Below are 26,097 nucleotides of genomic sequence, written 5' to 3'. Positions count from 1 at the left end.
TGGAATAAGTTATGATGAGATTTTTCTTAATTGAGTGTTTGGTTTGTTGTATTCAAAATAATAAATTTTAAGAATAATTTATTTGTTTACAAAATGTCCTTAAATGTAAAAAGTGAAGTAACACAATAATTGAAAGAAACATTTTTGTCATTTACTTATTTTATTTCGAAATTATTATACCTCCCAATGGGAAGGATAACTTGTCCCAGTACTAATTAATAATTCCATAATAAGTTATTTTGAACTTGTCAAGCAAACAATAAATTAAGTGACACTATAACTTAATCTCAGGACTATTTGATATTATTCTTCACGTAAAAAAAAATAAACCTATTACGTGAGAATTATAAGTTGTAACTGTCTAATGAGCGTATAATAATGGATGTGTAACTGTATAGTTAGTGATTGAATAATGATTAAACTGTCATATTCATACATGATTTACTTACTTAATTATGTGTTATATCTATAAATTATTTAATTCGTGATAATTTTAATAGACATATTTTGTGTGTGTGTGTGTGGAGGGAGGGGGGGGGGGTGAACCTTTCTTTTATAGAGATTTGAGAATTTCGAGAAAGACAGTTCATGTGGGGAACTCAACCTTTTGTACTGACTAGTTTGCATCTTCTTTGTTAAAGCAAAAAAATATCAAGAAAAAGGTAGGTGTTACATATTTACTGATTCTAACCAATTTATATGTGCTGAATTAAACACTAGTGTTCAAGATTTAAATCGAAAATATCTAATATGAACTCTTAATAATATGTTTAAGTATTCAGGTGATCAATCAAAGAAGATTACAGTTAAATATTTAAATAAAATTTACCAGTAAGTTTAAAAATATTCCACATGTTTTCCATGATATATCTCATATTCACTTAATTTCGGAAGTGTCTAAATGCATGATACCTTATTATTTATTAGCAATAGACTTCTAATATGCTGATTATTGTAAAATTATAAACAACTACTTCTTTAATCTTACCTTAGGTTCGTGTGACTATTTATAAAAAGTAAAATATAAAAAAGTGGCAGCTTAGATTTACCCAGGTTATTCTACTGTCCAGAAGAATCCAGTGGATCCTCATTTTGCTGTTAAAAATACAGATACAACTTTAGACATCACATGATTGATTTCTACCTGAGTTTTCCACTGAATTTATCTGTAAAACTTAACTCCCTTCTTCACCCTTACTTGAAAGTTGTTCATTTTCCTTTAACTTTAATTCATCAGACTCGAGAGACTTTGGAAGTACTGAAGAATCCTCGACCCTGTCTTTCAGTGTCTCATCGATTGGCTCGTCTTTCTGTGTCTCATCAATTGGCTCTCCTGCTGAGGCAGCTTCAGATTCGGTGTTGAATTCAAACTCAGGGGGCAGAGTTTGTTCTTCATTGTTGGGCAATGGAGGAGATGGATTGTCAATGCCTGATCCTTTAGCAAGGCAAATATACTTGATAACTAGGCGCTTGTAATTGGTTAGCAGTTCTTCGATATCACCCACTGTTAGATCACCAGCCTGGGAATATAGGTAGGGGAAACTTTGGAACACTTGGCTGATGCTATCCTCCTTGATAAGCATACTAGCCCCTCTGTGTTCTAAGTCCGACAGTGACGGGATCTTTTCCATTGATGACTGACTTTTAGAATACTGATCCTCGTTCTTAATGTTTGTTTCTGTTGATGCAACTGAGAGATTTGGCTGCGTAGCAGGGTGTGGAGGCCTATTTGACCTAAAACTTTGTTTGGCATCAGAAGTGTCTGCACCAGGAACAGGTCCAGCGTTCTGATCACTCTGGTCCAGTACATTGTTGTCGGCTGAAAGACCAGAAAGAAGTGCTCGAGCAGACTCCATATTTGTTTCAAACTCGGTCTCATCCATAGAAAGAGCTCGTGCATCAATATTTGAAATGAAAGATTCTGCAGAAAGAATGTTTGTGAAGAAGTATGCCGCTTCAGAAACCAGGCGTGTTTGCCGCCTAAACCTTTGTATATACAGCAGATTTGAGTGCAGCTGAGGGGGGTTAGCCTGATTGTGATATAAGTAAAAGGTAATTTAGAAGTGAATGCGAGGACACAATAGCAGTTAAGCAGAAAGAGTTTCAATCATTCTTCAGTATTGAAGAGAACACAGAACTAAAACAAACAAACAAGCTTTTAGTCCTCCACTTGAAGAATTTCATCTATAAAAATGATTTTGGAAGGACGGTGCGTCAAGGACTTGGGAACATTCCACACAAGGTTCATCGAATCATGGATTTTTTGTTGAGAATCTAACTGAGATTTAAAGTTAAACTTTTTTTTTTGTTTCTGTGGGACAATTATAAAGTTAAAATTCATATAATTATCCCAAATCAGAAATCATATGCAAGATATTTGGGGGATGAGAAGTACAAGAAATTTGGGGGATGAAGTGGGTGATGAGACGATGATAGGAAAGCGAAAGGTGCAATAATGGACTCTTTGGCCACTAATCTAGATGCTTCCCTTTCGGATGCATTCAGTGTTCATGATCTCCAACATAAAGAAATAAGAATGTTCAGTCCTTAGAAGAGAATTAAAATTTCCCTTGTTAGTCATCTTGGGCAAAAAGATCAAGACAATTCAGTCGTATCAGCAATCCCTTCCCTTATTCATGTAGCAAAGTTAGACTACTATCCAGGCAAACACTGTTCAGTGTTATTAGACCTCTAATTCTGCAATCAACTTCCCTACAGGTAAATCAAGACAGTAGACTAGCCCATAGAAGTCAGCAAATGAGCATAGAGTTAAGGAATCAAATATCAGAAGATATGCAGTTGGGAAATCCCCAGTCTGATAATTGTGATAGAAAGGCAGTAAATTTGTCCGAAAATGAAAAGAACTCGAGGAATATAATAGGTAGATTCTGATAATATTCCCAAGCAAAAACATTGAGCATGTGCTGCATTAAAGTCTTAAACAGTTCCAAGTAGGGAGAGAAGAGAATACTCCTCCAGGATGTCCCTCATTACAGGGAAAACATTATAATTTATAACCACTTGTGTTGTTTCACACAAAAGCAGAAAAAATTGCTGCAATGTACTCACATGTTTTGTAGATCATTGGTGTGGAAAGGCAGACTATACTTTGAAATTTATTTCATGGTTCACTTAAGTTCATCTACACGAGTTACGTGGGAGCATACCAAACACCATAATTCAGAACCTAAAGGATTCATCAGTTGTGAAGACTAATACATCAGATCAGTGCAAATGAGCCGGCTTACCTTTATGGTGACATATATGAGAACGGGAAGAAAATCATCGGCTCCTGGAGGGTTATCCTTTGCTGAAACAGAAGTCAGGATATTATTGATAACCTTGCAACAATTAAGAATACACACAAGTTTGTCTCTTGGTGCCCTGTACATATTTATCTTTTGTAGCTCCTTCTGTGCAAGCTGTAAAAAGTGTAGCATGTAATGAGATAGTTAGACATCTCATTGAAGAATGCCATTCACAAAAGATCTATGCTTATTTATGGCAGGGTAAAAGAGCTATACTTATTGTAATCAAGATCACCAACTCAAATGGACAGCCTAAAGAAGACGTTCTATAAAGGAAGAAGTGTGTGCCCCGGTACTATGAAAATATTCTCTGAATTTTGCATACTGCAAGAATTGATATGTTACTGTAAACTGATGGTCGTACCCATTAAAAACCCAGATTACAAACTTCTGCAGCAAATCTCTGAAAATCTGGGTCCACATTTAACCAACAAGTTACCATGTTAAATAAAAAATATGAAAGTAACACAATTTTTTTATATGAAAACCAATACAAGAGGTAATTGCCAGAGTAAACAGTGTCCATCTTGTCAAGGTGTAACATATGCACAAAGACTAGAAGGTCAGCTCTTGGTTATTTTTGTGAAAATACTCTTTCTTTTACCAGTTATTAGTAAAATAAAATAGCTGTGCAAAAAGCTATTTTATTTGAAAACTACACCTGTTCCAGAAATGTGTATCTTTTCCAAAGTTCCAAAGACTGGTTGCGAGAAAAAAATATGTTTCCAACAGCAACCCATAAACCCACTAAGATACACACACACATTCACATATACTATTGTGTGTGTCAGTATGTGTATAATGAGTGAACACACACGCGCACACGCAAAAACACACAATGCATATAAATATAAACTAACATCATGGTAAATGATAAAGGTCGAGGAATGATCAAGTACGCCTCACAAAAGATGAAACGGGTGGCTTTAGTTAAAAAAACACAACCACATTCAATTAGAAAACCGTTTGCCCACTACATTTGGTTCGGAAAAATTATGTAAATGTACCAACTTCGGAACCATCACACTGTCAAAAGACACGTGCATTTTGCTCTGAAATATAAAAACTGGTAATTTTATAACTTCACCCATGCATCGTCATCCTATGAGTGACATGCCCAAATCCCAATAACAGTAATCAAGTGAGAAATCATATCCCTTCCTCCAGTAGTAAAAAAGAAGTAGCAGTTAAGAACCAAAATCCCAGCTCTTGCAACAGAATCAATGAATGATTCACCAGAAATTTACTTTTTACAGAGTTCACTTACCAACCATGACGATTCATTTTGAAATGTTGGCTTGATATCCAAATTCTCAGGCCTAACAAATTGTTGAATCAAAGCAATTTTCTCATGAAGCTGTTCATCGACTTTCACATCTTCAGGAAGTGAAGCAAATGTACGTGTAAATAGCTTCGTCATGACATACTTCTCAAGTCCCTGTTGTTTGAAAAAATATGAACATGATCAAACAAAGTACAAACAGCACAGCAACAACTAAACTTATAATCCGTTGACATTCTGACATGCAGCCTACAGCCATCCACAAGCATCGAGTATAGAAAATGTGATATCCATGAATAACACAATATGTTGATTCCACATGTCGGAGTAAAATTGTACAAACATCAACCTGAGTCTTTTACAGAAAAGGTATGGCATATGTAAGCATGTTGAGATAAAAGGAAAAATGATACAGTCGGACTAGGTACTTCTAGGCACAGTACCAATAGCAACTCTAATTAAGACACACAGTAGATTCAAGAATCCAACGTTTTTTGTTCCTTCAAGGTTGAGATATCGGTAAATCTGTTTTTCTGAAGGATATCAGTGGAACTTCCTTCCGTTACTCATGCTTTTAAGGTTAGATATTTGTTAATATCATGGAGCAGCCTGAATCTTCAGTGTACTAAAAAATCAGCATGCAGATGTCATAAGTTTGAAACTTGGATGTGCATAGGCCTATTCCTCTATCATGTAACACTTAAATTTCAGGCTTCTTGTTGGCGGCAGTGTTCGAACTTATGATGTGCACCCTAGGCTACACATCTCAAGTTGTGTCCTTAATATTGAACCAAAACCCTAGGGGCTTGTGGGGTAATGGGGTTGGATGGAAGGCTGGTAGGTTGTTGAGATTTGATATACAAATGAAAAAACAGACGGATAACATTCATGCTAAAGCCTTATTCAGCATATAGGCGTACTCACTTCACCAGCGCTCTCCAACTCCTCCTCAGAACATCCAGCCCAAAGTGAATGAGCTCTAAATGCTGTTTCCATATTTCCAAGGAATTCCTGCACGGCTGCACTATCCCTCTCTGCGTCTGGAACATTGTTCAAAAATGATACAATAAAACTGCAAAAGATTCGTATTAGTAATATTATTTCTCTCAGATACCTACCTACAACTTTTCAGGGTCCTAGTTGACTAAAATGGCAAGCCTTGCTGTATGTTAATTTGAACTAATCAACTATGCAAATATTCAATATGCAGCAGTATATTATAGGATTTTAGATCAGTTAGTAGAAGAAACACAAAGCCCATGAATTAATCATCTACGTGCTTTATTATTATGAAAAGTATGAGAAGAAATTATGCTAAGATGGCAAGCTGATTATAAGTTTCATATTGCTAAGAACCATTTTTTATACTCAACATCCATTAACTTCACTTTGCTTAGAGAACTCCCTCCATAAAATCATTGAGGTACTTGTTTGGCTCTGAGGAGTAGTTGTTGTACTACGCTAAAACCCAAGCAGGTTTGAAGAGATTTAAAGAGAAGAAAACAACAAGAGGTTCAGCTGAAGCATTCTTCAATAATGATTATGGACTACTCAACTGAGGAAATGAGTACACGTCCCTTTATCACCACCATCATATACATTTTTTTCTCATTGCAATCTTCCAATATCTAGTTCAAGCAAACGTCAACGATAAGTTACTACCAAACTACATACTGAACAAAAATAAGTAAAAGAGCCTAATTAAATACTCTGGTTTTCTCAGTTAATTGGCCTAAGTTGACTTGGGCAATCAAAATCATATAAATCCGATTATCCAACTAAACCTTAGCCATTTATCTTTTACCATAAATAGGCTTATCCTTTGATCTATCTGAACTTTCCTAAGTTGTTTCCGCACTCACAAATTACGAATAGGCTTTAATAAGATGAAGATTGATACCTTTTGATGGATTTGACGAACTCGGCAGCGCTTGGATCACGCATTCGCTGAAGGAAATCATGCCACGTCAATGGTGCAGTAGACGATCCTAAGACGTCGCTGTTCTCCATTTTCAGATCGACGGCCGGCGACTCTCTCTCTCTACGAATTTCTGACTACTGTACTGAAGAAGAAAGAAGAAAAAGAAGAAGACAGAATAAATGGGCCCCCGAAATTAAGTGGAAGTTGGGCTTGCAATTCCTTTGGAAGGACTTCGGGCTTATGAGAATAGATTGGGCCTGTTTACGGGCCATAACACCTGAATTTATGAGAGAAATTGTGGCAAATAGCCATCGCTAATTAAGTTTTTAACCACGCAAAATTATTCAGTATTTAGCCGCTCGTCAATGTAGAAAATCTTATCTAAACTATATATATGAAAAAAAAAGAAATGCGCAAGCCTTCGAAACATCAAAGACACACTTATTATACTAAGATCTATTATCATTACACTTATTTTATTAATAATTTTCTATCTTTCCAACACGGGTTGACTTTTTTTTCAAGTTAATGTCACGTAAGTCGAAAATGATAAAAATTTACTTATAAAATAAGTTCAAGGGATAATAGGACCTTAATATAGTATAAATAACTCCAAATGATGTTGGATTTCGAAACTCTTATAGGTAAACTCCAAGCATAGTGTATTAGAGCTTCAACCCAATCATTTCGAATAGATTTATACCACAATTTTTATAGCGACCCTTGTTCAATTACCAGATAGAATAAATTGTTCTCTTCTAAGTTGAGTGGAATATATTTTTGGTATAATTACCCATGCACTAAAAAAGAAGGGAACCTGAGAATTTTGAAGGAATGAAATTGGAATAGTTTAATCTCTAAGAAACACAAAAGTAATTTTCGAAACCTAACGCCTATAAAATGGCAGATATAGTATCAAAAGTCTTATAACCATTTCCAAGATAAATAAATAAAACAATGATTTGCACTTGTATTTGTTCATAAAAACTATGGCAACGGGACCCAATCGAGCGTCGCCGCCTGTTTATGAAGATTTTAGGCCTGTTTCTGAATGGCATCAAGAGGCAGGAGCTGAAATATTACTTATTTTTCTTCCTGGTGGGTTTCTTCTTCATTTATATTCCTATTTTAACAGAACAAGTACTTATTCTAGAATTTTTTTTAAAAATATCGTTACTTTGATTCCTATTTACCAATCATAGCTTCGTTAAGTAAGAAACATAGCAATAGTTAAAAATACTAGCAATTGGATTCGTTCCGTATCAGTGTATATTGAGGTGACAAATGGCCGGATTGAATTATATATGGATAAATTGAAAAATGGATAATCATTCAATCCGTTCATATCTGATATAACTAAAAATGAATTGGATAATAAATGGATTGGGTACTAATTTACCCATATTCTTACATATTTTCATGAATAAATACTTCCTTTGTTCGGTATTATTTGTCATATTATGCTTTTCAAAAGTCACTTTGACTAATTATTGAAGTTAAATTAGATCATGTTAATTTAATTTTTTTTAAAAAAATTAATAATATTCTAAAACTATATGAAAAGTACTATAAATTACAATTTTTTTACATATTAATATGATGAAAAAATACATCTTAAGATGTTAGTCAAAGTATTTATTGTTTGACCCTAAAAATAAAAATCATGACAAAGGACGAGGGAATAATATTTTACTTAAGAATTCAATATGGAGAAGATATTTTAGTCTTTTTTAGATGAAAATGTTAAACATACTTCATTAGTTTTATTGTATCATAAAAAAAAAATCCAACAATTTTTCAATGTAAAATAAATTTATGTAATAACAAGATGAAAATATTTTTAATTTCAAAATAAATGAATAGTTGCATTTTAGGACTAAAACTGCTTAATGCACTTTAAACAATGTCAATACTAATACATGATTAACATATTTTATACTATTATTGAATATTCAATATAAAATTAAATAAATAAAATAAAATGGAATTATAATTAACAAAAGAAATGTACATTTAAATTATATATTTTTGGAGTGTCAAAGATTTCACCTTTTCAATTAAAGAGAAAACAATTAGTTCTATAGAATAACATAAAAACGAAGAGAAGTTACACTATTTTTAGTGATATCATGAATTTTGAGTGAATAAAAGTTAGAAGATTAACTCATTTTTGCTAACTCGTACTTTAACCATATTTTTCACTCACCCAACCCATTAAATATGAGCAATTTGGGCGGGTCATCAAAATATAAGCTCATTTTGCCGGCACTAATGACCCGTTTGGTAGGAAGTATTAATCAAAACAATCCATGGATTAAAATATAGTCCAACAAAAACATTGTTTGGTTACTTTATTTAACCTAATCCATGAATTACTAATATCTCATACAAGGTCTTATTTTATCCCTAGAAAAGGGAGGGATAGCTAATCCAAGGCTTAGCAATCCTTGGATAAGACCCCTAATGACTAAATTATCCCCAAATCTTTTTTCCTATTTTTTTTTGTAATTCATGTTCCTTTTTTTTATTTATATGAGAATATTTATAAATGTTCGTTTAATTCTCCAAATTTATTCCATGTAATTTGATGATTTCACAAACTAATATTTTTTTCTCCATGTTTGAGTTGTTATATTGGGCTGATTTTTTTTTTATTTTTAAATGTAGTTCGTCAATTGACCACGTGAACTATATTTTTTTATTTTTAAAATAAGCTAAGCGTATTTGAACAATTTAAGTAGCCTTAAATTAATGTTAAGTTCAAGGTATATTTGACCAACAAAAAATTAGAAATATATTATGTGACATATCACACCTCAAAATTAATAATATTTTTTTTTAATATTTAACTTGACTAGTTAAATGAAACCTAATCTCACAATAACTAAAGGGTATAATAGAAAATAAACTTTTTTCTAAAGTTTTAAACCAAACATAAGACTAGGTAGGAAATAATGAACCAAGCACTTGCTAAAAAATAATCCATGCATTATGCATCTTTGTATCAAACGACCTCTAAGTGTATACAAAGAAATAAATAAAATTCAAACCCTCACACTATGTATTGTAATTTAACGGAACTCTCACTGCTTCGAATGAATATATATGTTTGCTCTTTTGAACAAAATGACGTAAAATTCTCATCATCATATAGAAGAACTTTTATGATATGCATTAAAGTAGAAGTTTTAAATTGTGTTTATTTGCCTGCAGGTTTCATGAAGGAGAGCATTAGAGTAAGTATTGAAGGGAAGAACACAGTGAGAGCAGGTGGAGAACTTTTTATAGGAAGCAACACATGGTGTCGCTTCCAAGAAGATTTTCAAGCACCTGATGATTGTAACATCAAAAGGATCGATGTCAAATTTGAGGATGGAATACTCACTATCACTGTGCCACGAAAAAGGCCCAGGCAATTATTAGATGAACAAACAGAACAATTTCCTCACAGAATCCCTCACAAGGATGATAATATTCCTCCCACGAATAATCATTCAACTGATGAAAACCCAAGAAAACTACCTTCTTTACAACCCACAACTCAACATGCTCACAAAGATCAAGATTCTACAAGAAATGAGACATTGGGGAGTGCTGAATCATCAAACACTCAAAAAGGTGATAAGTTTCCTCCCAGAACAACTTATCCAACTACTGAAGCCGCCCCAAGAAAACCAACCCCTGTAAAACCCGCAACTCAACAGCCAAAACATCAACATGCTCACAAAGATCAAGATTCTACAAGAAATGAGACATCGGGGAGTGCTGAATCATCAAACACTCAAAAAGGTGATAAGTTTCCTCCCAGAACAACTTATCCAACTACTGAAGCCGCCCCAAGAAAACCAACCCCTGTAAAACCCACAGCTCAACAGCCAAAACCTCAACATGCTCACAAAGATCAGGATTCTACAAGAAATGAGACATCGAGGAGTGCTGAATCATCAAATACTCAAAAGGGTGATAATGTTCCTTCCAGAACAACTTATGCAACTACTGAAGCCGCCCCAAGAAAACAAACCCCTGTAAAACCCACAGCTCAACTGCCAAAACCTCAACATACTCACAAAGATCAAGATTCTTCAAGAAATGAGACATCGAGGAGTGCTGAATCATCAAATACTCAAAAGGGTGATAATGTTCCTTCCAGAACAACTTATGCAACTACTGAAGCCGCCCCAAGAAAACCAACCCCTGTAAAACCCACAACTCAACAGCCAAAACATCAACATGCTCACAAAGATCAAGATTCTACAAGAAATGAGACATCGGGGAGTGCTGAATCATCAAACACTCAAAAAGGTGATAATGTTCCTCCCAGAACAACTGATCCAACTACTGAAGCTGCCCCAAGAAAACCAACCCCTGTAAAACCCACAGCTCAATTGCCAAAACCTCAACATGCTCACAAAGATCAAGATTCTGGAGTGAAGGAAAATAAATCATTTGACGACCAATTGATTAATGTGGAATTATCAAAGACTCAAAAGAGTGATGAGGATATAGATTATCCAGCTCTTAGAACAACCCCATTAGATAAAACTAGTGGTGAGAGGGAAAAACCAAAAGATGAGAAGAAATTCTTCGAAGGTCTAGTAGAAAGTATTGAGTCAAAGAATCAAAAGAGTAATGAAGAAAACTTGGATCATAACATAACACAGTTTACAGAAAGTGGCAAGCAAGTTGAAATGAAGGAGAGCCATGATGCAGGTGGAAAGATTATTTCTGAAAAGAGTGAAGAGTTAAGAGAAGAGTTTCAAGAAAAGGTTGAGCAGAAAAGATCAAATGGAAGTACAAAAAAAGGTTGGGCAGACTGTTTTTGGAAATGTTTTTCATGGTTCACTTGTGAAGTAGTATATCAGATCAGTGCAAATGAGCTAGCTTACCTTTAGAGTGACATAAATGAGAACTGGAAGAAAATCATCTGCTCCTGGAGGGGTTATCATTTGCTGAAATAAAAGTCAAGAGGTTTATTTATAACCTTGCAACAATCAAGAATGCACACAAGTTTGTCTCTTGGTGCCCTGTACATATTTATCTTTTGTAGCACTTCTGCGCAAGCTGTAAAAAGTGTAGCATGTAATGAAATAGTTAAGACATCTAAATGCAGAATGACATTCACGAAATATTTATGCATATTTATGGCAGGGTGAAAGAGCTATACTTATTGTAATCAAGATCACAACTCAAAAGGACAGCCTAAAGAAGACGTTTCTATAAAGGAAATGTGTGTGTACTTTGGTTCTTTAAAAATATTTTCTGAATTTTGCATACTCCCGGCCTTGACATGTTACTGTAAACAGATGGCTGTACCAATTAAATGTGTGTAAACCCATACATGGTATATATATATATATCCCTAAAACTCACAAAAGATGTATGGTTGGCTTTATTTTTTGTTTAAAAAAATCAATTAGATAAATTGTTTTGCCCACAACACTTTGTTTGGGAAAATTATGTACATTTACTGACTACTGAACCATCAAACTGTCAAAAGATACGTGCATTTTGCTCTTTTATATAAAAATTGGTAATTTTATTGCTTAGCCCATGCATCATCATTCTATGAGTGACAGGCCCAAATCCCAAAAAAAGTAATGAAGTGAGAAATCATATCCTATCCTAGTGGCAAAAATAGTAGCAGTTAAGAACCAAAATCCCTGTACTTGCATCCGTTTCATAATATCTTGAACAGAATCAATGAATGATTCACCAGAAATTTACTTTTTACAGAGTTCACTTACCAATCATGATGATTCATTTTTATGTTGGCTTGATATCTAGATTCTCAGGCCTAACAAATTGTTGAATCACAGAAATTTTCTCATGAAGCCATTCATCAACAAATGTACGTGTAAATAGCTTTTTCATGACATACTTCTAAAGTCCCTGTTGTTTAAAATAATATGAATATGAGCAAACAAAGTACAAACAACACAGCAACAACTAAACTTATAATCAATAGATATGCAGCCTACAACCATCCACAAGCATAGAATACAGAGAATGTGATATCCATGAATAACACAATTCATTAATTCCATATGTTGGGAGTAAGTTTGTATAAACATCAACCTGAACCTTTTACTGAAAAGGTATGACATATATAAGCATGTTGAGATAAAAGGAAAAATGAGACAATCAGACTTGGTAATTCTAGGCACAGTACCAATAACAACTCTAATTAAGACATGGGAAAATATAGATGATTCAAGAATCCGAAGTTTTTTGTCCCTTCAATGTTGAGATATCTGTAGATCTGTTTCTGAAGGATAGAATTTCCTTCTGTTACTTATGCTTTTCTGATTTGATATTTATTAATATCATGGAGAATCCTGAATCTTCAGTATACTAAAAAAATCAGCATGTAAATATCATGGGTTTGAAACTCGGTTGAGTATAGGCCTATTCCTCTATCATGTTAAATTTCAGGGTTCTTGTTGGCAGCGGTGTTCGAACTTGTGATTTGCACCCTAGCTGCATATCTCAAGTTGTGTCCTTACTATTGAACCAAAACCCTTGAGATTCCAATTAGTATTAACATTTTTTCTCTAATGGACATACTTATACCAACCTAAACCTCCTGTGGTTCCTAGTTGAGTTAAAAAGGCAAGCATAGTTGGTTATGTTAATTTTAACTGATCAAATATATGCAAATATTCAATATGCAGTAGTATTTTATAGGACTTTAGATCAGTTAGTAGTAGAAACCCAAAGCCCATGAATTCATCCATCTATGTTATTAGTATGGGAAGAAATTATGCTAAGATAACCAGCTGATTACAAGTTTCTTAGGCGTATTCAGTGAATACATGCTCCCCTCCTGAAATCATATATAGTAGTGCTATATTTTTTTAAAAAGTGTTTAAATATAGATATGTGAACCCCTGTTTGATGTATCATACAATGATGATTGAGTGCATCGCTCTAACTGAGGTTAGAAATTTGAAAAAAAAATTGACAGAGAAGATTAAACCGGTCACGTTTTCTTAATAATGCATCCATCGTCTCAAAATTCTGGAGACAACCATTCCATAGCTATTCCAGAATCCCAATATAGATAATTCATTTTCTATAATCGATATCCATTAATTTCACTTTGCATAGAGAACTCTCTCCATAAAATCATTGAGGTACTTGTTTGGGCCTGAGGTGTAGTTGTTGTACTACAATAAAACTCAAGCATTTGACGAGAAGAAAACAAAAAAAGGTTCAACTGAATCATTCTTCAATTATGATTCTGTGCTACTCAACTGAGATAATGAGCTATGCAGTATATATAAATTGATATAGCTACCTTAGATTCAACTAAGATGAAGATTGATACGGATTTGATGAAATCGCAGGGCTTCGGATCACGCATGCGCGGAAGGAATTCATGCTACGCCAATGGTGCAGTTGACGATACTAACACGTCGCAATTCTCCATTTTCCGATCGACGGCGAGACGGCAACTCTCTCTCTTACCCAATTGTGAATGTGTGTAATATATACATATCTGAACTCCTCTGCTGTATATGAAGAAAGAAGAAGACAGAATAAATGGGTCTTCAAAATCGCAATTAGGATTACGATTATTTGTTTAGAAGGGCTTGGGCCTATGAGAGTAAATTGGATTATCAATTGGGCTTTCAGGAACAACTCCTGAAGTTCTCGGAGAAATTGTGGCATATAGCCACTTATCGAATTCATAATTAACTTTGTGGAACTTTCGCGTATAGTCACTAAAAAATAGCATAATTACACTTCATAGCTATACTTTTCTAGTTACGATTCCTAGCTACATGTTATAGGGAGAAGAGTAGAAAGCGAAATTGAGAGAGGCAAGGGAGAGAGGGCAGAAGAGCGGGAGAAAGGTGAATTGTACATGTATATCGGTTAGACAATTGTATATTATACGTATGTATCTCATTTGTATAATTCACGGGTATGTTTGTTGTAATTCCTGTGTTTTTGTATAATTAAGTAATATAAAGTATTGAGTTATACAAATATAATAAAACTCGAAATGAATTGATACAAACATAAACCTATAAACTATAAACAGTTATACAAAATATATATTATCCAAGTTACGTTATATAAATTATATTATACAAAATCAGAAAACTACACGTTTATACAAACTTTAAAAAGTTATATACAACAGAATTGAATGTATATGGTGACAAAACTGAAAAACTAAAAGGAAATTATCGACATATACAAATACAAATCAAACGAAGAAGTTGCTATTGCAAATTATACAAGTGTAGCGAATTATACAAACGTGACTAATTATACAAACTCAAAGTCAAACCACGTAATTAATGATTTAATGTTAGTCGCGAATGATCATTACAGCAGACTATATCTATGATGAATAATTGAAGTAGTATAAGTTTTCGTAATCACTTAATTTTCTCATTAAGTTTTAACTACGATCGCAATTATTCAATATTTAGCCGGTTATCTAAACTATAAATCTCCAAGGTATTGTAGTTAAGTTCATAAATAATAGCATACAAGTCAAATATATTTTTCGTATTATGACAATCATAAATACATTTTTTAATGTAATCGTTATATTTTATTTCAAACCTCATTAAAAAAATTCTAGAGTTTGAATTTTTATAAACCCAAACTTAATGAATTGGAAAGGTTTGGGAAAGAGTAGAGCACAAAAAAAGAAGCTTTGTTGCTTTAGCTTCTCCATTTGGAGAAACCTGAGAATTTTGAAGCAATGAAATTGGAATAGTTTCATCTCTAAGAAACACAAACCGAACTTGCAATTCTTTGAAACCCAACACAATATAAAATGGAAGAAGTTGTAACCCACAAAATATTCATCAAACCATTCAAACTCTCAACAACTATTTCAAAGATAAATAAACCTTTCATTTGTTGTTTACTAGAAGGGGGAAAAAATGGCAATGAGACCAAGAGGCGGTGGCGTTGGACCTAATCGGGGACCTGCAGCACGGGCAGTTTACGAAGATTTTAGGCCTGTTCATGAGCGGCATCAAGATGAAGAAGCTGAAAAACTAGTTATTTATCTTCCTGGTGAGTCTATAGAAATAGCACTGTTTGAGCCATAACTATAGTACATGACAATAGCTTACTCAGAGAGAGCGCAAAACTAATAGAACTCACCTGCAGGTTTCATGAAGGAGAACATCAGAGTGAGTACAGAAGGCAAGAACACAGTGAGAGTGCGTGGAGAACGGTTTGTAGGAGGCAACAAATGGCATCGCTTTCAAGAAGATTTCCAAGCACCTGATGACTGTAACATGAGAGGCATCCATGCCAAATTTGAGAATGGAATCCTCATTATCACTATGCCATGGAAAATGCCAAAGCAGTTAGCCGATGAACACACAAAACAATCCGCTCCCATAATCCCTCATAAGGATGATAATGTTCCTCCCAGAACCACTCATCCAACTGTTGAAACCCCAAGAAAAACCACAGCTCAACGTGCTGACAAAGATCAAGATTCTACAAGAAATGAGACATCAAAGACAACTTACCCAACTACTGAAGCCACCCCAAAAAAACCAACCCATTTAAAACCCACAGCTCAACTGCCAAAACCTCAACATGATGACAAAGATAAAGTATCTACAAGAAATGAGACAATGGGGAGTGCTGAATCATCAAAGACTCAAAACGGCGATAATGTTCCTCCAAAAACAACTTATCCAACTACTCAAGCCGCTCCAAGAAAACCAACCCCTTTAAAACCCACAGCTCAATTGCCAAAGCCTGAAAATACTGACAATGATCAAGATTCTAGAGTAAAGGAAATGAAATTCTTTGACGACCAATTGATGAGCCCTGAATCATCAAAGACTCAAATGGGTGATGAAGATATAGATTTTCCAGCTCTTAGAGCAACAACATTAGGAAAAACTAGTGGTGAAAGGGAAAAACCAAAAGATGAAAAGAAAATCTTCGAAGGTCTAGTTGGGAGTATTGAGCCAAAGATTCAAAAGAGTAAAGAAGAAAACTTGGATCAGAACAGAACACAACTGATCAAAAGTGGCAAGGACGTTGGAAAGGAGGAGAGCCATGATGCAGGTGGAAAGATCGTTGCCGAAAAGATTAAAGATTTAAGAGAAGAGTTTCAAGAACAGGTTGGCCAGAAAGGATCAAAAGAAAAGGAAAGTACAAGTAATGTAGCTGCTGGTACCTCTTTTTATACTGGCAGTATTAGCAACTTGAAGAAAAGCATTGTGGAACTAAATGAAGAGAGACAACTGCTTGTTAATGCTGGAGCTGCTGTGATGGTGATTATGGCTCTTGGGACTTATGTTTACTACTCCATCAGATCAGGGAGAACTGAGTAAAAACAACCAACACTTGAGTTACGTAAAAATGTACAAAATTTACATGGATTGTAATGCCTTAATTAATGCAAATAAAAGAAAATGGGGTTTACAAGTGCATTTAAGAAAATAAGAATAAATTTCAAGTCTATAAGTTAATCAAAAATTTGAATCAGTCAATTACTCGGTGCATTTCCCTCCCAGCCTATGCCAAGGGTGAAATACCCCTCACTGCCTAAACTTGCAGTTCAGCTTTGCCATTACATGTTGTATATACAAGTAGCTAACAAACTCCGCAACTGAAAGCAATCCAGTTCTTCCGAGTTCAGATGCTGTCCCTTTAACGGTTGTTTCCGTCAGCAGGAGATAAATATAATGCAATGTTCTAATGTCGGTTCATGTTAACAGTTAGCAGTCACTCTAAGAGTCTGGATTGACTGCTACCACTCTGCTAGAAAAACACCTGTCCATTGGTGCAAGTCCGGACAACTTCAAAAGTAGGTAGCATCAAATGTGCTCCATAACCCACTTATAAATGGAATCATTAGCTTGTTTACACTTAATACACAGCTTACTGTTGTAAATTAATGTGAACTCTCGTGAAGCAATCTCTTTATATGCTTCGCCCAAGTCAAATATTAGCCTGCAAAATGTCACAATATGCAGTAAAAATATAAGAAAACCTAACTGAAGAGGTTCATCATAATATGGAATGATCCAAAATAACAAGGTATTCTCAGAGATGACACAAATATCAGTGCAAGGAAAAAACAAAAAAGAGAAAAATGAAGTGGAAACAGGATACACTTATTTATTAATTTGTATTATAGGAAGGTTGAAAAGGAAACAACAATTAATATACTTATGTTGATAAAGATAAGAATAATATATGAATATTAGTTAAGAAGATTATCTATATACATGGTACCTTCACAATAAGCAAAATATACTATTTACTAAGATTGTCGATAAATAATTAGATCATTAATCAAAAATGTTAATTAACTCGATTCCTATTTAATAAGTTGAACAAATGGTCAATTCTTTTGTAATTACGACCTATATTTGATTTAATTATATGATCATGATTTCACTAGTCACTCAGCTTCATTGGCGATGATTGGTGGGATACAATTTGCATTTTTTGAAGGGCCCTACACTGAGGTGGCTACATTACTGTAGGATCCAAGCAACATGAATGAAAGAGGGAAACAACAATATTAAATGATTGATTACGTAAGAACCAAGGGACAAAATGACTTGGATGTCGATATCATTGACTTGCTAAATTGATAAAACATATGAATTATTTGTAGCTATAATAAGTATACAAACTAATTTGATCAGAATGACTATCAATGGCAAATAAAGCTTGAACTAACTGGAGTAATCATACAAGAAACTATACAAAAATGAATCTGTCTTGCTGTAATACAAAACTAAATTAAACACAATAAAAATAATTGATGGAAATCTAAATGATTTACATTAAGGAAATGTACACGGATTTCAAGAATTAGCCTCCTTTTCAAGTGGGATTTCACCAGGTACGCCATTGTTGTTGTACACGGATAACAGGAATCAAAAGATAAGAAAAGTATATTATTCTTATGAATTGATGGAAATCTAAATTTACATTCTAAGGAAATGTATACAGATTCCAGGAATTAGCCTTCTTTTTCTAGTGGAAATTCACTAGGTAATGTTGTTGTTGTTGTACATAGACCATAGGAATCCAAAAAAAAAGGGAAGTACGTTTTATGAAATTGATGGAAATCTAAATGATTTACGTTAAGTACGGATTACAAGAATTAGCCTTCTTTTTCTAGTGGAATTTCACTGGGTAGGTTGTTGTTGCATACGGACCACAGGAATCCAAAAATGAGGGAAGTATATTCTACTTATGAATTGATGGAAATCTAAATGATTTATGTCAAGGAAATGCATATGGATGACAGGAATTAGCCTCCTTTTTCTAGTGAGATTTACATGGGGTATGTTGTTGTATACGGATTACGGGAATCCAAAAGTAAGGAAAGTATATTATTCTTATGAATTGCTGGAAATTTTAATGATTTACTTTAAGGAATGTGTACGGATTACAAGAATTAGCCTTCTTTTTCTAGTGGAATTTCACTGGCTATGTTGTTGTATACGGACCATAGGAATCCAAAAATAAGGAAAGTATATTATCTTATGAATAAATGGAAATCTAAATGATTTAGATTAAGGAAATGTATATGGATTTCAAGAATTAGCCTCCTTTTTCTAGTGGGTTTTACACTGGCTATGTTGTTTTCTACGGATTACAGGAATCCAAAAGTAAGGAAAATATATTATTCTTATGAATAGATGGAAATCTAAATGACTTACATTAAGGAAATGTATACGGAGTACAGGAATTAGCCTTCTTTTTCCACTGTGTATGTTGTTGTATATGGATCACAGGAATCCAAAAATAAGGAAAGTATAATTAATCTAAATGATTTACATTAATTAAATGCTTATGGATTACAGGAATTAGCCTCTTTTTTCTAGTGAGATTTACACGGGGTATGTTGTTGTATACGGATTACAGGAATCTAAAAGTAAGGAAGGTATATTATTCTTATGAATTGCTAGAAATCTAAATGATTTACATTAAGGAATGTATACAGGGTACAAGAATTAGCCTTCTTTTTCTAGTGGAATTTCACTGGGTATTGTTGCTATTGTATACGAGCCACAGGAATCCAAAAATAAGGGAAGTATAGATTATTCTTATGAATTGATGGAAATCTAAATGAATTAAATTAAGGAACTGTATATGGATTACAGGGATCAGCCTCCATTTTCTAGTGGGTTTTACACTGGCTATGTTGTCGTTTACAAATTACAGGAATCCAAAAGTAAGGGAAGTATATTATTCTGATGAATGGATGGAAAGCTAAATGGTTTACATTAAGGAAATGTATATGGAGTAAAGGAAATAATATTCTTTTTCTACTGGAATTCCACTAGGTATGTTGTTGTTGTGTACGGATCACAGGAATTAAAAATAAGGAAAGTATATTATCCTTATGAATTGATGGACATCTAAATGATTACCTTAAGGAAATGTATACGGTGTGAGTTTAATGGTTATGTTCTCGTTGTATATGAACCACGGAATCCAAAAATAAGGAAAGTATATTACTTTTATGAATTGATGGAAATATAAATGATTTACCTTAAAGAAATGTATATAGATTAAAAGAATTAGCCTTCTTTTTCTAGTGGGATTTCACTGGGTATATTGTTGTATACGTTCACAGGGATCCAAAAATAAGGAAGTACATTTTTCTTATGAATTGATGGAAATCTAAATAATTTACCTCAAGGAAATGTATACAGATTACAGGAATTAGCCTTCTTTTTCTAGTGGGAGTTCACTGGGTATGTTGTTGTATACGGATTACAGGAAACAAAAAATAAGGGAAGTATATTATACTTGAACTTTATCAACAGAACTACAGAAGTATATTAATTCTTGTAAGTTGCGTCCGAACACGTGTATGGCTGTACCCATATTCTAATCTGAACAGCAAGTCATAAAATCTATGCGATAATTATAAATCCACAACCATGTTGGATATTTGCAGCCATATCCGGAAAACAAATATTTACAATTATATAGGAAATCAATTATTTGAGTAACAAAATTAATTTGTTTCCCTTACAACAAGATAAACATATATTTCCAATTCTTCTCTGCTAACTAACATTTTACAGGTAAATTACTCAATCACTTTACCAATTTACTGAATCAAGTATTCAAACAACTGATCCAATTAGCTTGTTTTCAGAAACTTTTAATTCGTTTCAATTCCTCATCTTAGTGAATAAGAGAATTTACTTATATTCCCTAAAGACAATAGAAGGTTAATGTTGGTACTTCTAATCATTTATACTTCAAAAACCATAGTATATATATCTTGTACTAAAATCAAAACTTCTATTCAAAATAATGCGTGAATAATATCTAATAAATTAAGGTAATTTCACCAGTATAGAAAGATAATTTTTGGTCTATCCTCAAAAAAAATTTTAAAAAAATAATATTTTATGATAATGTATCAAAGATCAATTGATTGATTCTTAATTTAGGTTGCATGTTTGAAACCTGCCACATACATATTTTATGCATTTTTCTTACTGTTAGCTGAAAACGAAAAACTAATGTAGCAGCCAAGATTCGAACATGCGTCATGACCAAAGCTCAAGAGCCCAAGGGGCACACTAATGACTAACCAAATGATCCAATCCAACAAATATGTTGGAGGGGTCCCCTTTTAAAATATATGATAGTTCTTCAAAGTATTGACATATATATACCAATTTTTTCCAAAGTTACGGGTGCATGTGCACCCCGAACCCACCACATGGGTCTGCCTCTGATCAAACATCAATTCCAACTCACATTAATAACAAAAAGCTTTTTTCTCTTCACATGGAAGGCACAGAGAGATAGAGTGGGGAGGAGGGAAGGTTTCAGATCGACAAAAGGAATTGAACCAAAAGCTAAACTAAACACAACATCCATTAGAACTGAAGTTCATACTTCATAGGAACGTCTCAAGGAATGCTCATAGGCATACTAATTCTTGAGTTAAACATAGTACTCAAATAGATATAAATAAAGGTTTGAGTGATGTATCACCCATTATACCAGGAAAGATGACCACATGAGGCCTTTCAACAACAACAAGCAAAATAAAAACTTGAAGATGTTCAATAGCTGGAAGTTACTATCCACAACATCATAAATGTTTTGCAGGCATTCTTTTAGTTTTGAGGTTTACCAGATGGCTTCGTCTTCTGTGGGGGTTTCTTAACCTTCTCAGCTTGCTGTTCCAATACTTTCTCTGAAGGTTTTCTTCTCCTTTTCAAGCCTGTCGTGCCTGTGTCCTCTGCAGCAGAATTATCTATGAGTTACCTTATTATCAAGATTCGTATAGAAGTCTAACTAAAATAGCAAAAAACTTTGTAAATTCAGTTTCAACTGGTGCAATGATATGAATGGAACAAATGCATGGGATAGACTATCAGTACACTGCACATAAGTACAAAAATACATCAGCAGCAGCTTCATAAGCACAGAGAATATTTTAGTCAACAATTACACAGAGGAGATGAGGAGAAACAAAGTTGTAGCCTCTGAAATAGAGATGCAATAGAGAAAGACCGTTGATCTTTTCATTATCTATTATTTTGCAACAACAAGAAGTCAGAAACTTAATTTGACCTTGCAATGGAAGGAGAGTAAATTTTGATGTCTGAACCAGATCAAGTAAAGAAATTTCCATTGAAATTTGGAACAACAAGAAGACAGAAAAATTAACCTTAGAAGGCTGCCATTTAGGATTGTCAACTGGATATAGATTTTATCAACATTTTCTTTCACATTACATAACAAGGAGTTTACACTCACCAAGGATAATAAATTTGGAATCACAGAATTCATAATAGTTCGATTCATTTAAAATATAATCGTAAATGTCTTACCGCCTTCAAATGGACTGGACTCATGATTCGCTGGCCCATTTTGTCCAGCCTCTTCTGAAAAAGGAGACCCACTCTCACCTAGCTTTGAACTACTACCAACACACTTGTCCTGTTGCTCTGGAGCATCAGGAATTGGATCAGCAGGCAGAAAGCAAATTTCATCTTCCGACAAATCTGAATCACTGAAAGCTGAATCATTCTCCAGACCATCTATATCAACATCTTCATCCTCGTTGACATCAGACCCTTTAACCTGCAGCATCATGTTCATATCAAAAACAGAAAAAGGAAGTAGGAAGGATGCCTTATCTATGCTTCTTTCCTATTCAACGAGTCCAACAAATAACACTCTCACCTTCTCAATTTCAGGATTGAGATCAAATTCATCTTCCCTTTCAACATACTCCTCATTTTCTTCAAGTTCCTTGAAATCGGGAGCAAATGCACTCCAATTCTCGGTGAAGTCCTTCGCCCATATATAGACTAACCCAGACAGAGAAACAGAGACTACAACAGGGTTGACAGGATGCCAAGCTAGATCCACTATCGCTTCCTTTGGTCCTTCTAGAATTTTCACAAGATGACCAGCCCGATCCCAAATATAGATCTTGTGCTCCCCTTTGTTAGCAGAACCACCAACAACCCACTCACCATCACCACTAAAACACGGAGCTTTCCAGTGCACTCGGGTGACAGAATCCTGAAACTCCCGAAACAAAGTTAAACATAGCGCTCCAACAGCTTTCAGCTTCTCGACCCCTTCCAGATCATTCAGGTCTTTGGTTGCTTCATCTAGACCCGCAAGAGCATTTTTTACCGGAAGAAGGTTCTCATAAATCCTTATTGTACGATCAGTTGAATTTATTAAGAGATACTGTCCATTTCTGCTAAACACGATATTCTTTATAACAGCATTGCCTGGAACAAGAACGATACCACGCACTTGAACACTTCTGTAGTCAACTATTAGTATTTCCCCTTTGGAGTTCCCCACATACACCAGATCTCCATACTTGTTAAAGCAAGCAGAAGTAGGAGTAAATGGGGCAGATCCATCTGAAAATTTATTTTTTGAAGGAGGAGCAACCCCATTCCCTCCTTCAGCAGGCAAGACAGGGAGCACAGTCACACTTCCTGTCTCCAAGTCAACAATCATAGGAGCAGATGAAAGGGGGCACACCAAGCAAATAGATGGAGTAGTGGACCTAGGATATAGGCGAGCTTGTAAAGGGGTTTGCTGTAGAGTGATCCGAGTAATCTTCTCTCCTCTGACAACATCCCAGAGTGACAAGGACTTATCAGCAGCGGAGACAAGTATGCGATGACCATACTTTGACCAACAAACACTCGTAATAGAGGCAACAGAGTCATCGTCCTTGAATTCTCTTGCAATGCCTCTGGTCCCAAAATCCCAGATAATGCAAGTTCCATCAGCACATCCAGCTGTAAAATCAAAGGCAGCACATAATTCCGAAAAGTTACTTTTTGTATTGGTATATCTTTCCTAAGAGTTATTAATCTAAACAACCACCAAAAAGTTCTAATCTTTTTTGCAACAACTAGATATTTGAGTTGCTTCAAGATATCAATTGACTATCATTATCACATTCAGCATGATGCTTCAGAAACAAAACAAAAAAGAACGAAAGCAAAAGAGCTACATGAATCAACACACAATTTTGATTTATGTAGCTCTTTCAATTTCATTCTTTTTTTTGTTCTTGAAGTCATGTTAGTCATGTCAAAAGCACAATCAAAAGGGAAGAGGAGTTCAGTAAAAGATTATTCACAGTACCTGCAAGAAGGGTGCCGCGACGATTAAAGGCTATGCACTTCATGATCCCACTCTCCAAATACTCCTCTATAATTTCAGGGAAAACCCCCTGCAATGGGTCTTAATCCCAGAAAAGAACCCAAAAAACAAATGCACATGTCAACAGAGCACATATCAACAGAAATTAAACAGAAGAAAAGAATCAAATTTATCCCTATTTTGCGCACCTATGTTTGAGACACCCATGTACAAAGACCTTCCTTTTCTGCTTAGTCATGTTGCGATGTGGTTTTCTTGGAGAAAGGGGTCCTTTCCTCCAAGAAAACCACAAGAACAACCCAACTAAAACAGCAAAAAGGAAGATCTTTCTACATGTGTATTTTGGATTCTTTCTTCGAGAAAACAAGAACTATACAAACATTAGGTAAAAACATAACAAAATTTACCCTTTCACAAACCCACAAACGACGTAAAAACAAACAAATCAACCACACTTCAAGAAAACCACACAAAAAAACAGAAAAATCAAGAATTTTGTACGAGTGTTTTCAAGAAACAGAAGCTTACCAATAATAGGAGCATCCATCATGTAAACCAAAACCTAAAATTGATAAATTTGAACTATGATAGAAAAATTCAGTCTTTTGGGGCTTAATTAAACAAAACTGTTCGTACAATGAGCTTCTCCAGAAGCGTAAAAGAGAGAGAAAAACGACTACTGAAGTGGGGGGGTTCTTGAAACTGTGAAAAAGGGTTTTAGAACAATTTATTAAGGTTGTCTTTTTTCCTTACCATTTATTAAAAGGGATAATTTCATAGTAAATTGATGGAAATAATTGCATTGCATTGTTCAAAAATTGGGGGATAATAATATGGGGATGGATTTTTTCGATTATTTTTTTTATTTGGTTTAATTTGATTTTAATCAATAATCGATTCAAACTGAATCATCAATACCCTTGCCTTTAGTTAATATATATCAAGATATCTTAATGATAATTGAATTAAATAATAATAATGAACAGAAAAATGACTCGAATACAAACTATGTAAAATTAATTTTTAAAATTAGAAAAATAGAAGTGGCAAATCAAACTAAAATGTAAAGCAAATAATTAAAATGACTTCATTTATAAATTATCAACTAAAGTTGCAAAAGGTTAATTTGCGCAGTAAAAAATTTTAAAATTTACATACATACACATATATGTATAATTATAATTTTTGAATAAATATTTATATAGATAAATTTTTTAGTTATTTCTTACTTAACATCATAACTAAGTAAATTTATAAAATCAAAAACTAAATTTAACCAAACCACAAAGGTCATTGCATACTACTAAAATATCAAAATTTTCTTTGATATATATATATGTATAACTTTTGAATACCTATACGAGAAATAAATATAAAAAATTGAAGAAAAAAAAAGTTGATAAAACATGACAGGAGTGATGATGGAAATAAAAAAACAACCTATTATTTTTTGTTTTATTTGATTTATAAATACAAAAGTAACATAGTGAAAGTACTTCATAAGAAACTATTTATACGTTTAAAATTATGAATAAATTAACTTAATTATTCATATTGAACATCTTCTCATAAGGAGACATATTTAAAATACTTTTTGAAAAAATGTATCAAAATACATACATTTATTTTATACATGTAATGGAAGAGTACTTAAAATTTAGAGCTTATAAGAAATTATTCTCGTATATAAATAATTTAACATGTAAAAAAATCAATTAAAATATTAATTCATTCTATATGAGGATTGAGTTGAGAAAAAAATTAATTTGTTAGTCTACTTTCTCTTTATAAAAATTGATAGAAGGGCAAAGTTTATTATCTACCTAGTTTTAAAAGTTAAATATTTTTGACGAGATTTAATATTTTTTCATGATTTATCTTAAATTTGTTATAATTTATTTTAATCTTATCAATCTGAAGCTCAAGAGATGTGTCAGATTAGA

General features: G+C 33.8%; 4 protein-coding genes across 5 annotated transcripts; 2 read left to right on the top strand and 2 right to left on the bottom strand.

The window, feature by feature from the left end:
• Positions 1-1,024: 1,024 nt before the first annotated feature.
• LOC101253937 (vacuolar protein sorting-associated protein 9A) lies at positions 1,025-13,870 on the bottom strand. Its single transcript, XM_004230024.5, has 7 exons — positions 13,809-13,870; positions 11,398-11,460; positions 6,491-6,653; positions 5,515-5,662; positions 4,576-4,746; positions 3,249-3,422; positions 1,025-2,030 (listed from the first exon to the last, which is right to left on the bottom strand). The coding sequence occupies exons 3-7, from the start codon at positions 6,598-6,600 to the stop codon at positions 1,176-1,178; spliced, it is 1,458 nt and encodes a 485-aa protein (XP_004230072.1). The 5' UTR covers positions 6,601-6,653; positions 11,398-11,460; positions 13,809-13,870; the 3' UTR covers positions 1,025-1,175.
• Positions 7,348-11,637, top strand: LOC138340457 (uncharacterized). The gene is made up of 2 exons (XM_069292183.1): positions 7,348-7,609; positions 9,725-11,637. The coding sequence occupies exons 1-2, from the start codon at positions 7,501-7,503 to the stop codon at positions 11,401-11,403; spliced, it is 1,788 nt and encodes a 595-aa protein (XP_069148284.1). The 5' UTR covers positions 7,348-7,500; the 3' UTR covers positions 11,404-11,637.
• Positions 13,871-15,321: 1,451 nt separating the features above from the next.
• On the top strand, positions 15,322-16,984 carry LOC101253228 (inactive protein RESTRICTED TEV MOVEMENT 2). Its single transcript, XM_004230023.5, has 2 exons — positions 15,322-15,553; positions 15,650-16,984. The coding sequence occupies exons 1-2, from the start codon at positions 15,418-15,420 to the stop codon at positions 16,837-16,839; spliced, it is 1,326 nt and encodes a 441-aa protein (XP_004230071.1). The 5' UTR covers positions 15,322-15,417; the 3' UTR covers positions 16,840-16,984.
• LOC101252723 (protein RBL) lies at positions 16,878-25,060 on the bottom strand. Of its 2 annotated transcripts, XM_004230022.5 has the most exons (6): positions 24,683-25,060; positions 24,137-24,235; positions 22,697-23,784; positions 22,342-22,594; positions 21,639-21,746; positions 16,878-17,461 (listed from the first exon to the last, which is right to left on the bottom strand). In XM_004230022.5, the coding sequence occupies exons 1-6, from the start codon at positions 24,702-24,704 to the stop codon at positions 17,457-17,459; spliced, it is 1,575 nt and encodes a 524-aa protein (XP_004230070.1). In that variant the 5' UTR covers positions 24,705-25,060; the 3' UTR covers positions 16,878-17,456. The 2 variants fall into 2 exon arrangements, with proteins under 2 accessions (XP_004230070.1, XP_004230069.1); XM_004230021.5 differs by lacking the exon at positions 16,878-17,461 and having other exon boundaries at positions 21,346-21,746; positions 24,683-24,888.
• Positions 25,061-26,097: the final 1,037 nt, after the last annotated feature.

Source organism: Solanum lycopersicum, chromosome 1, assembly GCF_036512215.1.
Source record: "Solanum lycopersicum chromosome 1, SLM_r2.1".
Lineage (NCBI taxonomy): Eukaryota > Viridiplantae > Streptophyta > Magnoliopsida > Solanales > Solanaceae > Solanum > Solanum lycopersicum.
The sequence above is the reverse complement of the archived record's forward strand: the minus strand, read 5'-3'. Positions and strand labels throughout refer to the sequence as shown.

Coding starts and splice junctions, on each gene's coding strand:
- LOC138340457 (XM_069292183.1), top strand. CDS start 7,501: ATGGCAACGGGACCCAATCGAGCGTCGCCGCCTGTTTATGAAGATTTT. Junction 7,610..9,724: donor ATTACTTATTTTTCTTCCTG/GTGGGTTTCTTC, acceptor ATTTGCCTGCAG/GTTTCATGAAGGAGAGCATT.
- LOC101253228 (XM_004230023.5), top strand. CDS start 15,418: ATGGCAATGAGACCAAGAGGCGGTGGCGTTGGACCTAATCGGGGACCT. Junction 15,554..15,649: donor ACTAGTTATTTATCTTCCTG/GTGAGTCTATAG, acceptor ACTCACCTGCAG/GTTTCATGAAGGAGAACATC.
- LOC101252723 (XM_004230021.5), bottom strand. CDS start 24,704: ATGATGGATGCTCCTATTATTG. Junction 24,236..24,682: donor GATGGATGCTCCTATTATTG/GTAAGCTTCTGT, acceptor TCTGGGATTAAG/ACCCATTGCAGGGGGTTTTC. Junction 21,747..22,341: donor GTCCAGTCCATTTGAAGGCG/GTAAGACATTTA, acceptor ATTCTGCTGCAG/AGGACACAGGCACGACAGGC.
- LOC101253937 (XM_004230024.5), bottom strand. CDS start 6,600: ATGGAGAACAGCGACGTCTTAGGATCGTCTACTGCACCATTGACGTGG. Junction 4,747..5,514: donor AGTTGGAGAGCGCTGGTGAA/GTGAGTACGCCT, acceptor TTCAAACAACAG/GGACTTGAGAAGTATGTCAT. Junction 3,423..4,575: donor AAAATGAATCGTCATGGTTG/GTAAGTGAACTC, acceptor CACTTTTTACAG/CTTGCACAGAAGGAGCTACA.